Raw genomic sequence first — 17015 nt, forward strand, 5'->3', positions numbered from 1 at the left:
GTGTTATTCACATTATCTATTTCACCCAGCACAAGAAAACAAAATTGTAGCTATGTGTATGAGGGATGTTAACTAAACTTACTGTGATAATCACTTTGCAATATGTATATATATCAAATCATTATGTTATACACCTAAAACTAATACATTGTTATATGTCAATTAATCTCAATTTAAAATTATCTATTTCATATTGGGTGAGTTGTGGTAGTTATGTTCTTTTAAGGAGTTGGTCAATTTCATCTAAGTTGTCAAATTTATGTGTTTAAAAGTTTTTATTTGGTTTTGGTCTTTCTTATTCTTTTTTTGATATCTGCAGAGGATGTAATGGTAGCCCATTTCATTCCTAATATTGACAATGTCTTCTTTTTTCTTTGCAGTGTTGCTAGAGCTTTGTCTTTTCAAAAAACTAGCTCTTAGTGTAATTGATTTTTCTATTATTTTTGTTTTCAATTTTATTTATTTCTGTTCTTGATTATTTCCTTCTTTCTGATTGCTTTACACCTACTTTGCTCTTCTTTTTTCCCCAGGTTCTTAGGGTGGAAAACTTAGATTATTGACTTTCCTCTTTTTTAACGTATGCATTTTAGTGATATACTTTTCCCTCTCAGAACTGCTTTAGCTATTCCCATAAATTTTGATATGTTGTATTTTCATTTTCATTCAGTTCTCTACATTTTATTTGTGCTTTTCAGTTTACAAGTTTTTAGAGATTCTCTTGTTTTGTTTCCATTATTGATTTCTAGTTTGATTCCATTGTCATCAAAAACATACTCTGTATGATTTCAAATATTATAAATTTGTTGAAGTTTGTCTTATGGCCCGGGATATGAATTGCATATCATGGTACATGTTACACAAGCACTTGAAAAGAATGTGAATTCTCCTGTTGTTGCATGGAGTGTTTTATAAATGTTGATTAGATCTTCTTGGTTGATGGTACTGAGTTCTACATCCTTGCTGATTTCTCATCTACTTATTCTTTCAAATGCTGAGAAGGGAGCACTGAAATCTCCAACTAAAATTGTGAATTTGTCTATTTTTCTTTTCAGTTCTATCAGCTTTTTAATCACATAGTTTGCTGCTCTGTTGTTTGGTGCATACACATTTAGGATTGCTACATTTAGAACTCCTACAACTCAACAACAACAAAAGAACCCAGTTCAAAAATGGGATAAAGTCTTGAATAGGCATTTCTCCAAACATATAAAAATGGCCAAGAAGCACTTAAAAAGATGATCAACACCACTAATCATTAGGAAAATGCAAATCAAACCACAATGAGGTATCACTTCACAGCCATTCAGATGGCTATTATCCACAAAAGAAAGGAAGGAAGGAAGGAAGGAAGGAAGGAAGGAAGGAAGGAAGGAAGGAAGGAAGGAAGGAGAAAAGATAAGTGTTGGTGAGGATGTGGTAACATTGGAATCCTTCTGCATTGCTGGTGGGAAGGCAAAATGGTTCAACCATTGTGCAAAACAGTTTGGAAATTCCTCAAAAAGTTAAACAGAATTACCATACGATTCAGCAATTCTAATCCTAAGTATTTACCCAAAAGAATTGAAAGTAGGAACTCAAACAGATACTTGTATACCAATGTTCATAGCACCATTAGTCACAATAGCCAAAAGGTGGAAATAACCCAAGTATCCATCAACAAATGAACAAAATTCAGTATATACTTACAACAGATTATTTAGCCTTAAAAAAGAATTAAATTCTGACACATACTACAATATGGATGAACCCTGAATATATTATGCTAAGTGACATAAGCCAGACACAAAAGATAAATATTGTATGAGTCCACTTGTATGAAATACCTAAAAATAAACAAATACAGAGAGAGAGAAAGTAGAATAGAGGTTACCAGAGACTGAGAGGAGGGGGCAATAAAGAGTTCCCATTTAGTGGGTAGAGAGTTTTTATATGGGATGATAAAAAGTGCTGTAAGTGGATAGGAGTGATGGTTACACAACATTGTGAATATACTTAATGCCCCTGAATTGTACACTTACAAATTTAAATAGTAAATTTTATGTAAAATACATTTTACCATAACTTTTTAAAGAAAAAACCTTACCTCCATTTTTATCTCTTTACTTTCTTCCATTTGCAATATAACAATCTTAAATATTTTCTATACATACATTCGCTTCCACCATCAAACATAATTTATACAATTCAGGAAGATAAGGCAAGTCTGCATTTACACACATTTTTTGCCTACCATATTCTTCCTGGTGTTGATTAACAGAGACTAAGCGGAGCCAAGGGGTTATCCTTATGAAGAATAGCCACCATCCTTGCTTAGTTACTGGGAAATTTTAATTAATCGAGTAACACCTCAGAATGTCATCAAAGCAAAGCTGCTAAGCCTAAAGTCACCTGACAAGCTGTTATGCATAAACAATTAAGAAAACAAGTCTCTTAGCAAGTTTGATATTATAATACAATATTGTTGTCTAGATTCACTAACATGAAACTTGCTAAGAGACTAGAACTTAATGACTGCAACTACTAAAAAGAAAGGATAATTATTTCACATGATAGAGGTGCTAATTATCGCTACTGTGGCAATCATATTACAATATATAAATGTATCAAATTAACATGTACACCTTAAATTTGCACAATGTTACATGTCAAATATATTTCAATAAAAAGTAAATAAGAAAGCAAGTCTCTGCCCATAATTGTCCAGATCTCAAATAGTCCTGTAGGAAGAACTCAAAGAAAATACCTAAAGTGACCTTTCCATTCACTATTAATCATTGAGAAACCCTAAAACATTTTAGGGATACACCTGAGAAAACCCACATTCTGTAAATGGTCCAAGTGGTAGACTTTTTGTCACACCAGGAAAGTCTCAGAGCCTAATTAACAGGCTTGAGATTGATGAAGAGAGAGAAACAACAGAATTTTCAAAAGCAAATTACCAGGAATTATTTCTTTAATTTACTGGAAAATATTTAAACCATTTCTGTATAAAAGTGTAAGAAGGCTAATCATGATACACTCAACTGTTATGTTAGCCCTAGCGTATATTCAGTGGGGACCAGGGAAGTGTGTGCAATGGGAGGGGAAGGGCACGTGTCAAGTGGATAAATATACTTGGTTGGAAATAGTTTGCTAAAATAGTGTCTCATAAAAATTACCAACTAATTTCACTTTAAAAATCAGAGTACAATGAACTCAAGTAAAAAGCACCAAAATGAACAGCTTATTAAGCAAAAAACATATAATCACTGCAGTATTCTGAGGTAACATTGATCATCAGGACTCACTCAAAAAAAAAGAGGAAGTTCTTCAATATAAGCATACCGATTAAGTGAACTTTTAGTTAATTCTACTTTTATTTCAAGGAATAACCAAAGTCAAGGAACTTCTACATTCTATTCTAGGGGAGATAATCAGACAGGATGAAGGGTAACTTCAAGGAGAGGTCACGGATGTCTCCAGACCTGCAGATCAGACCTGCAGTCTGAGGTTAAGCCTTCCCATTTTATTTGCAAAATAAACGGGGATCCAAAATATTAAATACACATACTAAATACAAATACCAAGCAGGCATATATGTCAAGAGCAAATAAATGTTCTATTCTTATATGTCTGTGACTCTGCAGGCTTTGGGCAGACACAGGGATAAATTCAGGACCTTTGGTGTTGACAAGGCAGTGACATCAGCTAACCCTGGCCACATTCTCCAACCCTGGCACTCTGAACACTTGCCAGGTTTTTGAATTGTGAGGAAATCAAGACTCTCCTGTTACTCGAATGCATCCGAGGATCCTGCGCCCACGGGTCACACTCCTGTGCTCGGCTGCTTAGGAGAGCTAAGCCAAGGCTCCCCTAAGAGTCCGTTCCATCCACATTCACCGAATGTCCACCAAGTGCCAGATATCTTACCAGCTCCTGGATATGAATGAGCTCAGGCTATCAACACCACAGTCCCAGGTTCCTCCTCCTTTTCCACAAATTACCAGGGACACACAATGGCAGTGTCCTCTTACCATTAATGCCACTTCCAAAACTGACTACAGTTCAGAGGGATTAAGTTTGCCGACCGTGTCCTTAAACAAATCTAACGTACTGCATGTGTACATTTCAAATAATCGATTATTAGGCCAAATATAAACAAAATAGTGAATAAATTCACATTCCTTATAAAACAGTAAGGACAAGAGCTAAATCATCTTCCTTGTTTTTGTTTGTTTGTTTGTTCGTTTTTTTAACCCAGGCTTCTCTGTTCTTGGCAAACCACAAAAATAAAACTATTTTTATCCTAGAGCTGCAGGGATGCTCACAGATAACTCCCTGGCTACTAACATGCTGGGAGTGACAGAAAACAGAAACAGCTTAAATCTGAAAGCTTCCTCCTATTTCCTGAGGTTGAAAATATCAAATTATAAATAGCTCTAAAGAATAACAACAAAAAATATGAGGGACAACATACATGTTAATGATATATGCAGTGAACAGGATGAAACTAAATGTTCAAATAGACCAAACAATTTTCTAGTGATTCAAGAAAAAAGCTAAAATAAAACACACAAGTTACATGGACATCAGATCGTTATGAGATCGAAATGTGTTAATGTGGAAGGTTCATTTTCAATATACATAATGAAAAAAACAAAGCGAGACTGACGTCCACTGTTATATTAAAAACAGTTCTAAACTGAAAATGCAAAAGCCTAAATTCTGGTCCCTGATTTCTCACTAAGTAAGAGATGTCAGGCAAGTCATTTAACCTCTTTCATCCTAGAGAGGTTGGACTGGATGGTACCTATTATCACTGTGACCTATCGTCATTTCCAACTTTAAAATTATAGGATTCTATGAGATAAAAATGCAAAGGTACAATATTACCATGTTATTGTAATCAGATGGGTCGTAAGTGCTCTGTTTAAAAATTTTACAGAGTTCCATAAATTCTTCACTCATCTCGTGGACTTGTCCATTTAAAATTGCTCCCTTGGTACCACCAAATTCAAGTCTCTCCAGTTTTTCAAATTCCAATATGGTGACAAATAAATCCTTTATAAAAACAGAGAACAGTAAAGATCTTTCCACCATCTTGAACAGGAAAAGAGCATTTTAAAATTTCAAAGAAATAACATTTTCAAATAGTCACAATCCATGAGTTCATGGACACTTACATGACAGAAAAAGATGTTAATGATTTAGTGAACAAAGTAACAGCTAATTTAAAATATCATACTCCCATTTTCATAGTTATTGAAAAATCATCTAGCAGTATAGGCAAAGCTAACTTACCATGGTTAAACATATGGCTCTAATTTTATATCCTTCTAATCATCAGTCAGATCCCCAGGTAATGTCCAAAACATCCTTTCAGCCACCTATACCTTGCAGTGAATCAGCTGTCTCTTATTGAAAGGGAGCTTAAGAGACTATTATGAAAGAGTGACACAAGTTGCCTGTAGTTAGGCATTCAGCATTCAGACTTTAAGAGGCATTCAGGTTGCTTAGGTGACAATAAGAATTTTTAAAACATAAAGCTCCAATTTTCAATGAAATTTAACAAATCTTATATCAACAAAGATTTTCTAGGAAGAGCTTTACAAAGAAAATAAAGCGTCACTAGTTCACGCTTTTCAAAAAAAAAAACCTTAACCAGTGGCTCCATACTAGCAGGTGTGTGAATGTGTGTACAAGTGTGTATTCATTCAAGGTTTGTTTTTTTAGATATTTAAAACATATTTATACAGTGCACATATTTTCATGTTCTTTTTTAGTTTTATAAATGGTTTTAATATTTTAATAGTATAGTATATGTATTTATGTACTAAAAGATAGTGTGATATTTCAGATTATCATATTGTTTTCAGGTATGTTTTTTCGTTTTATAAATTTCATATTGTTTTTTAGTTTTATAAATGGTTTTAATATTTTAACAGTATAGTATATGTATTTATGTACTAAAAGATAGTGTGATATTTCAGATTATCATATTGTTTTCAGGTAACATTTCACATGTTAATGTCAAACATTAAACATATAGAGGAAAAGAGGGATTAGTTTACAGCTTCCTGATTTACAAATGTCTTCCAAGAGCTTAGTAAGTTGTAAATCAAGGGTCACTGGTACACAAAAAGATTCACTTCCACTCAGTGTAACAAAAGAATCAAAAATGATTTTTTTTTTTTTTTTAAAAAAGGCTAACTAAAGCTTTTAAAACTATCTTTATAGCACTGGTGTTGTGAGCTCCTCCTGAGAATCACTAAGAAAGGAGACCTCCCACCTCCCACCCAAATAGAATAAACTGTTCCTCAAATCATAAAAAGCTATAGGATTCCTGAACTTCCCTACGATATGAATAAATTACAAGTCAATGAAGGAATACCTCTATTTTCATGAATCGGTCAAGAAATTTGTCAAATCTCCAAAACACCAGATGAGATTGGAAATCCCACAGTTTCACCTCCTTGTTTTCCATAAAATAGTTTGCCAATCCTTTTCTACAGTTGAAAAAAGAACTTTTGAAAGTCTTTAAGATGTTAATGGCCACCTGCACCCTTTCCAGGGAGTCTTCAATTTCTCCTTTCAGAAGGTCTCCAGGTGAAAGGTAAGCTGTTGCCTAGGATTTAATGAAAGAAAACAATAAAAAATATGTTTAATAATTTTTTACTGAAAATATCTGTTTCAATGAATCTTTTTATTTAAAACTTTTTTCAATGACTAATTTTTAAATGACAATGTCCTGAATTGAGCCAGCAATGCTGTGAGAAAGTACAAATTGTAGAAATTCAGGCCCTTGGGTTTCAATGACATACCTGCATACATTAGAATAATCTACAGAAGACTAAAATTTCTGAATTCATACATTCCAGCAATAACTAAATTCTTGCTAAGCTTCACTGATATGATAACTGTGTAATCAGAATTTGCATGGATATTCCTGCCAGCAAATAATCTGTACACTTTTCATACAAAGAAATACATAAGCCAGGAGGAAAAATATCAGACCATGGATTTTACAGATATGATCACCTTACTTGGCTGCATAAGGTCACTTGCAAAGACGAGAAAGAGCTGATATATGCAGGTATACAATTGGCAATTCTTTGAAGTTAGCAAACTTCTCTTCTGGGGGCTTACACAGCATTATAGGACATAAAAACTAGTTGATGTATGCCATATGAACTTGTTTTGAACAAAGGAAAGGGAAAGGAGAGAGGATTAAAGAAAAAGACTCAGATCCACGTAGCACTGGCCAAACTCACAGGACCATCATCTCGGTTCCTTCCAGTTCTTCTCTCTCCATATTTGTCATGAACGTTCAGAATTTCCTCCTTTAAGGATCTCAAGAACCTACAAATTCTAAAGGTTATTTTGTATACTGTTTCTTTCTGATGCATCTGAACCTCATATAAATTACAGCAAGTCCTCACTTAACATTGTAGATAGATTCTTTGACTTTAAGTGAAATGGTGTATAATAAAACCAGTTTCACCATAGACTAATTGATATAAACAAGATTTAAGTTCCTAGGGCACCTTGTCAATTTATAAAACCATGGTGAAAGAAATGACATTATTCAAAGACCTGCTGTATAGGTCTAAACTGTGTGCCTTTAATTTTGTGGTTGCTTAGAAAGTTTGTTAGAGATCTCAATGGAGAACGTAAAGAAAGGCCCTGAATTCACCACAGCAGAGGAAAGGATTCTTTTTCTAAATGTAGACATATTACCCTCCTTCTCTCATGAATGGCTACAGTTTTATGTGCAATATAGACTCTATGCCATAAATTCGTGAAGTAACAAGAAAATCATTTAGTATCTAAAAACCCTACTGATGAGAATCCTTCAAGTTCTAGGTGTAGATTCCTAATCTATGCTCTTATTGCTCCCTCAGGCTGGATGGAAAGTGAATCTCTACAGGAAGGCTGCTAATTTTTCACACAGCACAAGGAGGAGAACTACCAGTACTCCCTTAGCGATGTGAGTTTAAAACAGTTTACACGTTGGTATGGGCTAGGGATTCCAACACCTTTAGATAAAAGTATGCATGCTTTATAGTGAATCTGTCCTGTGAGGGAGCAAAAGCTGTCAGCATCACTCCATTGCCTTGTTTCAGTAGCCCCGCGTGACCTAATTACTTCCATCTGAAGTAACTACCCTTGGGCAGCCATCCTTATATTCATTCTTGTGCTTCTTGGCTGACCCTCACACAGATGAGACAATCACAGCAATTCCCTTTCTGTCATATAGCCCCCTGTTGAGTAAGACCTCCAAAGATAACGGTATAGCACTAAATACCCTAGATTACAAGACTCAGACTATATACCCTTTCCCAGGGTAGCAGCATATGTGAAGAGAAAACACATCAGCAAGGTCAGGAGACCAGGCTGTGATCCAATTAGGGACCACCAACTGGTTTTATGACTTCGGCTAAGTTGTCTCAGAGGATCTCTGTTGCCTTATCTGCAAAAGAAGAGAGATGACTTAATCTCAAAATCCCTTTTAGCTCGTAAATTCTGAATTATTTTCTGCTTGTTACAGTAGCTCTCTGGAGCAGACCCAACCATAGCTGCTCTCTGTAGTCTCTCATATTCAATGGTCTCAACACAAACCAACAAAAAGCCACTGGATTTAGGATGAACTGGTTCCACTTCAGAGGCCTTATAAATGAAAATCCTGCTAACCAACTTATTTGTTGAAAAGCCAATTAATCAATTATCATTTAAGCAATTTATCAATGATACTGTCAGCTTGATGCTTGTCTCCCAGCTTCTTCTTTCCCCGTTGTCATGTGCTTTTATGGATTCTTACTTTTGCTCAGTCCAGATATCCCTTCTCCACGCTCGACCTCTCAGACTTCAATTCTTCCTCACCTAGGATCTTACGAATGACAATACCCATAACAGTGGTACCCAGCTATGGAACAGACAGAGGGGTGAGCCGAGAGTGGTAATGATGCACAATGACCAGGCAGTAGAGCCAGGTTTCCAGAGAAACTTTTAAAGCAGAACCCATCATCAAAGCTCAAGTGTGTTCTCATCTGAAGTGGCCAGATGATACTTTTATGTGTCTGGCTTAAATGACTAAGTTAACCGTCACTATGAGAAACAGTAAGAAGAAACACATCTGCTTCTAAAGTAACAAAGAGTTTCTGACGATGACCGGAAAGTCTAGAAGGATCAGGCAGACAATAAAAACGAGTGAAGCACATCGGTCACAGCAGATGATAGAGACCACGGTCACCTGGATAGCATGTGACCCATCAAAAAAGGCCACCTGAAGCTCTAGCAACTGACTCTGCCAACGAGGACAGCAGAGCTGGTGTAGTGCGATCTCAGTGCAGGCTGAAATGCCGAATTTACATGAGAATTCAACTTAATTACTGGCAATTTTAATTTTAATATACTATGCAAAATGAAAACACTGCATTGGTCTACAGGCCAAATGCAGCTGACAGCCAGCCAGCTTCTGACTTCTGATATATAACACAGCAAGTGTTCAAATGTTTCATAAACACACTAAGGTCGAGAGTTTCATGGAAGCAAAGTACAGGAAAGCTGTATGAGGAAATACAATTATAGAAAATATGTAAAATGTGTTATCACACAAATCATGCAAGGTATAAATTAAGAAACATTACCACGACCTCATAAATCATCCCAACTAAAAAAAAATAGTAATGCTCAAAGCTGGTGAGTTAAACTAAAACTTTTTGCACATTAATAATAGCAATGCAATTGATACAATTTTTTAGAAAACAATGCATAAACATTAAGTATTATTCAAGAGGCATGAAGAGACTGTACCCTTTGATCAACATCAGGAATTTATTTTAAGCCAATTATCCAAGTTAAGAAAAAAGGCTTTTTGTATTAAGTTGTTTGCTGCATGTTTATAAATAGAAGAGGCTAGAATCAATCTAAATATCCAAGAGTAACAAAATCACTTCCCAAGAAGCTAGAAAAAACATTGTATGCAAGACAACATGCATAATTATACCTAAGTTTTGGGGGAAAGAAATTAATTAAAAATACTGAATTTCAGGGTGATAGAACTGCAGGACTATTTGCATTGTTATAAATTTTATGCAATGAGAATATTTTATCATTACCATCAGTATACACCACATATTATGTTGGAATGAAAAATAAAAACATTTTAATATTGAAGCGTAGCATAACGAGTAAGAATTCTATCACTGACAAGCTGGGTGACCTTGAGAAAGCTATTTATTTTCTCTGCACTTCAGTGTTTTTTTAAATGTAAAATGGACCTACTAATAGCACCTTTGTCACGGTGTTGCTATGAATTGAATTTGTGAATTTCTGTAAAGGGCTTAGAAGAGTTCCTGGCAAATAATAACATTCTGTAATTTTTGTTGAATACATATAAAAATAAAATTAGACAGCACACAACTTGAGGGGCCGGGGGGAGTTGAGCTCTTCAGGGAACCCAGGTAGGCAAGTTGGTTCACTGCTGATATTTGATTCCTAACACTATGGGGCAGATTTACCACAAAGTCCCTTTGAAGAATCAAGGAAATCAGGTCAACAGAACCTTTGGACAGAAGGCAAGAACAGTAACTAAGGAACAAGAAAAGCTCCATTCTTTCCTTGGGAGCCTGACAACTCTGGCCAGCGATGCAGACTAGGGGTCAGGGGTTATAGGTTTGCACGCTCATAAGTAACCAAGATTTCCTAGGAGCCCCCGACACCAGTGAATGACATCTGGGGTTTGTACACTAACAGGGCTTATTCTCCAGATGAGATAAGGATCCCTCAAAAGGGGTGTGGGAGACGTGGTGGTTCTGGTCACTGAGACTGCAGTAGGGGTCATGGCCTCTCACATGGAGATTCAAACCATTAGGACCCAGGGCACCTGTTTAACAACAGAGCAAAAACTGAGTTTGCACAACAGAGAAGCAGACATAGAATGAAGCCAGAAGAGACGATAAAATGTAGCAAGAAATGGACCTGCAATCTCCTACCAAGAGCTTCAACTAGCTTGTAAATCAACAGTTTGGAACTTTTATGGGCCTCTACTAAATTCCTCACTGGACGTTCCACTTAGGTTATCTCATTTGATCTGCACGATAGCCCGTGGACGAGGCACTTACAGATGTGGAAACCAAGGCTCAGAGAAGTAATGTAACTTCCCTAAAGTGGTACAACTAGATTTGAACCTAAGTTGGTCTGAGTTCAATGTCCTTTCTATATTTCATCCCACCTCTTCAGAAGCAAAGAGAAAAATATAAGCATATTAATAACTCAATGTCATAGCTCAGAAACTCTTAACTACAAGTCAGGACACCTGTTCCCTAGTCTGGATTTCCCCCTAAATTCTCAGCGAAATTGAGCAAATGATATCATCTCTTCAGTCTTGGTTAACTCATCTGGAAAAAAAACCAGGGATTGAGTTGGGACATAATTCCCCAACCAGTTTATCCTACAACATTTTTCTCTTTATTGCTAAGAACAGCAAAATTCTGGTGTCCGGGGCAGCAGGAGCTCCAAGATGCTGGTCTTGACTACAAACAGACTTTCAGGGCTCCAAATCCCTTCCAATTGACTGCTCTGTGCAACAAAAAAAATTTTAATTTTCTCCATGCACCATGATGTGGAAACCACTGGGAAGCATTAAGACTAGGTCTGTGATCTAGGTCAATCACAGTTGTCCACTCTCCTCCAGCAAGAAATCCAGGCCTTTCCAACATACTCTCTCTCTCTGGCCACAATGATTATTCCAGGAATGGAAATAAAATGCACTGAACCAGAACTGAAAAGGAAGACAGCCTCTTTCCAACAAAGTTCCTCTACTGCAAAGGGTATATGTTTGGGGCTACCAACAGCCACCTTACTTAACGTGTGGTGAGAGTCTGACAATAAAGTCAGACACAAACCAGAAAAATGGAGGATGGTGGGAAGCTTTGAAACAATTATCTAGTCCCCTGGAACAAGCTATTCCTGAAGTCACTGCATTCTTAGACTTTCTAGTTTCACATAAACTTACACAGTGTTTTGGTTTAGTTTTGTTTTTTACTTCAGTTTGTTGCAGCTGGAGGAGAACCAATTCTGGTGGGAAGCCTTCTTTAGAACTCAAAGGTTAAGCCATATATACAGATTCTGATGCTCTGGCATTTGTTTTACAAACACTCTTTAGTGGTTCAGACACACACCCTGCTATGGACTGAAGTGTGTCCCCCCAAATTCCTATGTGGAAGCCCTAGCCACCAATGTGACTGTATCTGAGATAGGTCCTTTAGGAGGTCATTAAATGAGGTCATACGGGTGGGACCCTAATCTGACAGGACTGTGGCTTTATAAGAAAAAAAAAGAGAGAGAGAGCTCTCTTTCCACCATGTGAGGACACAGAGAGAAGGCAGCCATCTGCGAGGCAGGAAGTGAGCTCTCACCAGAACATGACCAAGGGGGCCCGTTGATCTGGGCTCCCAGCCTCCAAAATTATGAGGAAATAATTTCTGAAACTAAAGCCACCCAGTTTATGGTATTTTATTATGGCAGCTCAAGCAGACTAAGCTGCCCTTGCCCTCCAGAAATCACCGCACTATGTGCTCTCCAAGTATCTTTAGCTCTCCAATTATGTAATATTCTGATATTATGAACACAAGAAGAATGAACATTCACTGAGAAAGGATGTGGAAGCGGTCCAATTTTTTTTTTTTAACATTTTGCAAGTTGACTGAAGATTAGAGAAATAATTATAAATGAGAGACTTTCAAACATCAACAATGAATCAGATACAATTCCACTACTATTTTTTGAGGATAATTTTTTCCAGCCAAATACTCTTAACTTACTTACATTCCAAAAGACTTCCATCAACCAGTTTTCCTGTGGAACCCAAAGGAAAGCTACAACGTACTGCGTACGTCTGCCTTTAGTAGAAAACTGTCTTAAATCTCTTTGAAAGAAGGTAAATATTAAACAAAATCTAGTAACAACCTGTCCTTTGTATCTAATTTCCGTTAGTATAAAAAGTCACTTGTCCCTTGTTACCATAAAAGTCCTTTCTAAAAAAACAAAGAAAAAATGGTGTTCTGACTGTAGACTGGATTTGTTTATTCTCCGTTGATCTAATAAAATAAACCTCCCATGTGGCAATGATCCTTACTGTTCCTATTTCTTATTGCTACATACCTGGTCAATGAAGAGATTACAAAACTCTTGCAATAAAACTATAACCCGAGCAGGGGTATTATAAAACTTCGAATGACTCCAGATCAGACAGATGGTGTGAAATAACGGGGCGATTAATATGGAGATCTGTGGGAATTCTGTCTCCTGGAGACGCTGAAGGTGTGTCTTCAGCGGCCTCAGGTAAAGTTCCACATCTTGGGCTTCTTGGAGAGCTGAAGGGAAAGAAAACCACCGGTCATGTGTCTCTTTTTCTCTTTACAAGTTCAAGAGAACAAGGCAACAACACCATAGCTGTACTTAAATGCTGTCTATTTCTTTTATATCACTTCTTCCACCACTGACATGACAGATTTGGAAAGCTTTATGCACTGTCCGTCTGTAACCACCATTCGCGAGAGTCCCGGTATAGTTACTCACAGAGCACAGGCAAATGGTGACTGAAGATTCAGCGGGACGACACCCTAACAGTCTACAGAAATTGACTCAACCCCATGGAAACTGGGGGAATAAAATGTCTCTGTGAAGCGGCTGTCACTTCATGGTTTGGATTACAAGCTTCATCACCAGAATATTAATTCCTCTTAGGTCCTTGGAGTAGCACAATTTAATCATTCCGTAGTGTCCTTTGAGGTAAGTCATGAAATGACTGGGGAATTTTCTATTATATTTTAAATCAAAAGGTAACTTGAAATTGTTAAGCATGGGTGAATGAAAATACTTTGGAACTGAATAGAGGTAATGGTTGTACAACATTGTGAGTGTACTAAAATGCCACTCAACTGCACACGTTAAAATGGCTGTTTTGTGTTACATACATTTTACCTCAATTTAAAAACATTGTTAAACATGGTAAGAGTAAGAAATACTTTTTAAAAATACTCTATACATATATAAAGAAAAATTTAAATAATTTATTCTTAATTACTGCTCAATCTAATCCACATTTTCTCTTGATTATAATTCGCCCTTTTAATGTACCCTAAATGGATCTCCATCAGACTCGATTTTGCTCCTAAGGCTACAAATACCTTTGAGTGACTGAAAATTGACCTTACTCAGGAAGGTAGGGAATGAAGTAAGTTCTTATATTCAGGGCTCATCCCAAAAGACTTCTCTTAGGAAAAACAAAACTAAACTAAAGCACACCAGCCAAATCTTTCCTGGGTTGTCAGAGTCAGATATACACCCACCCGTGTTACTCTACTTGACATATAACCAATTAATCTGTCTACCTAACAATAAAGACCTGGGAAGACAGAGAGGGTTCCGGAACTATTAGGTTGGTGTACAAGTAATTGCGGTTTTTGCAATTGTTTTTAACCTTTTAAACCGCAATTACTTTTGCACCAAGCTAATATTTTCTCCCCCAGGTGCGCTCCTGTTTTGAAGTTAGTGTGTTTTTACCAATATTAACAAAATTAAGTAACTGCATCTAATAGGTTCTGTGCTCTTAAAAATGGGATAAACACATCTGATGATTCTGCAGGGCCTCAAGTATGTCTTTGAGGGGACCTTCTCCTGACAATGGCTTTGGGCCACTTGTTCTGCTGAAAGTGTTTTCTTCTGAATCGTCAGGCCATGTGCTCATAAGGCTCTGTGGACCCCTGGGACTGGTCCTGTAGACACTTCATTCACAGAAAATGTTCATCTTAATACGAACACAGGAAAAAACGCGAACAGCTTCTATTTATTGAGGGCACACTTTACTATGTGCCTAGTCCTCTGTACACTGTATCTTCAACCCAGTGGTTCTCAGCCAGAGGGGGTCCCCCATCCCCAGGGGGCATTTGGCAATGTCTCAAGCAGGGTTTCCGGGTTCTCAGGAATTTTTTTCCCTTTCCCAGTCCGAAATCCGGAGATACAAACTGTTTTCTGTTCTCCACGATGAATCATTTCCACAAAGTGACAGTCGATACTACCAACCACCTGGGTTCAAGGAGCCGATTTTTCCAATTTCCCGACCAACTTTTCTCAGGATTCGGGAATGGGAAAGCGAAAAAAATTCCCAAGAACGGGTGGGAATCCCAGTCTGGAAAATCTAGTCTCCAGACATTCTTGGTGGTGACAACTGGGATAGGGCTGGGGTGTGCAGAGAACAGGGACGCCGCTAAACATCCTGCAATGCATACGATGCTTCCCCACAACATGTCAGCGCCCACAACGTCAGTGGTGGTGCTATCGCTCTCATCCGCACAACAGCTTTGCAAGGAGGCTGTTACTGTGCCAGTTTGGCCGATGAAAACCAGAGGCTCGGCAAATTTAAGAGGCACTGAGTGGATCTGGGACAGGAAACCTGCTCTGACAGACCCTCCAAGCCCAAATAGTCCCCCTCATCCTAGGGCCAATTTTCAAACAGAATTCATGGAGAAAACCCTGAAGAGATATCAAAACATTTTCAAAGTGGATTTTAAGTATTTCCTAACCTTCCACGTGTTACATAAGAAAAAGTTAATTTTTTTCCTAATATTAGAAACAAACAATAAAAGTTACGTGTCCATATTATCTTACAATTTCATCATTTAAAACTTCAGCATCTTGTATATCCATATGTGCTTGCACTTGCCTAAAGAAATGTGAACACAGAAATCCAGAAACTGGGGAGGGTTATTACCCCTGGGTGGGGTTACAAATAGATAGTGAGAGGACAAGAAGACTTTTCACTGGATGCCTTTTGATAATTTCTGGTTTGTAACAACGTGCATGTATTACCTGTTCAAAATTCATCACACACACCTTCTTCTCTGTATGTTTAATCTTCACCAAAACTTTGATGATGCCTTTGAGTTCTTATTAGCTAAATAAGTGGTGGATGTGAAACACATTCAGAGCTTCTACTGGTGAATAACTGGACTAACTGTAGCCCCACTGTTGATTAGAAAACCTCGGTGCTAGGGTTTCATTCACCTGCTGCTGAATACCTAAGGTCCTTCCCCTATATACATACACTCTCATTAAAACTTCAATCTGAAGCCACTTTGGTAGGTACCTACTAAAGACCCTAAAAACAGTTTCATAGAGCTGGAGAGTAAAGTGCAGATGATTAAGATGAATTCCTCATTAGCAGAGCCACATGTAATCATTTCGTGAACAGGCTAACAGTAGAAAGGTCACTGAGGCTGAACACACCTGCAGGGCCCAGGCCGTGAGGGACCCTGAGATCAGGCCAAAGAACAAGAGTCTTACCATTTTTCACAGCCATGACAAGGTCCTTCAAAGTTGGGAAATAGCTGCTTTGCTTAGTTTTCAGGATCTTAACCATTTTCAGGACGATTGGAGCCTGAAGCTAAATTTTTTTTAAAAAAGATAAAAAATGTAAGCTAGATTAATTACTAAATAAAGGCATTCTGTAATAAACGATTTAAATTATATTCCACTCACGCACAATACATGGCGTTTAACCCTCAAAGATATATTTGGTTTCAAGTTAATAGTAATTTTAAAGTGACTTTTTATTCCTTAAGCTTGTATTTTATTTTGCGTCCATAATTTTCTTAATTTGAATTTTTAAAAAGTTTGTCAATTTACATATTAGTACATATGTGAAATATTAAAATTTTCATTTAAATTTCTTACTCTGTTTCAGAAAATCTCTGAAAGACACGTGAACATATGAATAAATGTCTTAGTTTTTAGAACACTAAACTGACTAACGTGTAAGCCAAGCACCCAGCAGAGGAACCAAAGATAGCTCTCCCCAAGCTACATCTCTCCACTAACCAAGACCTTATTCCTTCCCAAATCAGCTGAATGGACTAAATTAATTAAATCTTATACTCTCCAGTGTTTCCCTAGGGAACCACTCTTTTTTCTATGCCATAAAGTATTTCCAATTATCTCAAATGCTGTCAAAATATTCTCAAGAAGGCAAAACT

At 37.1% G+C, this 17015-nt stretch overlaps 1 protein-coding gene across 2 annotated transcripts in view; it reads right to left on the reverse strand.

The window, feature by feature from the left end:
* The window catches only part of DNAH11 (dynein axonemal heavy chain 11), a 294793-nt gene that overhangs the window by 260734 nt on the left and 17044 nt on the right, over positions 1-17015 (reverse strand). For both annotated transcript variants that reach the window (XM_033088403.1, XM_033088404.1), the window contains exons 5-8: positions 16327-16426; positions 13144-13355; positions 6371-6604; positions 4873-5040 (exon numbers count right to left, since the gene is read on the reverse strand). In XM_033088403.1, coding sequence (XP_032944294.1) covers positions 4873-5040; positions 6371-6604; positions 13144-13355; positions 16327-16426 — 714 coding nt within the window. The remainder of the gene's footprint in view (positions 1-4872; positions 5041-6370; positions 6605-13143; positions 13356-16326; positions 16427-17015) is intronic.

Source organism: Rhinolophus ferrumequinum, chromosome 20 (assembly GCF_004115265.2).
Source record: "Rhinolophus ferrumequinum isolate MPI-CBG mRhiFer1 chromosome 20, mRhiFer1_v1.p, whole genome shotgun sequence".
In the NCBI taxonomy this organism is placed as follows: domain Eukaryota; kingdom Metazoa; phylum Chordata; class Mammalia; order Chiroptera; family Rhinolophidae; genus Rhinolophus; species Rhinolophus ferrumequinum.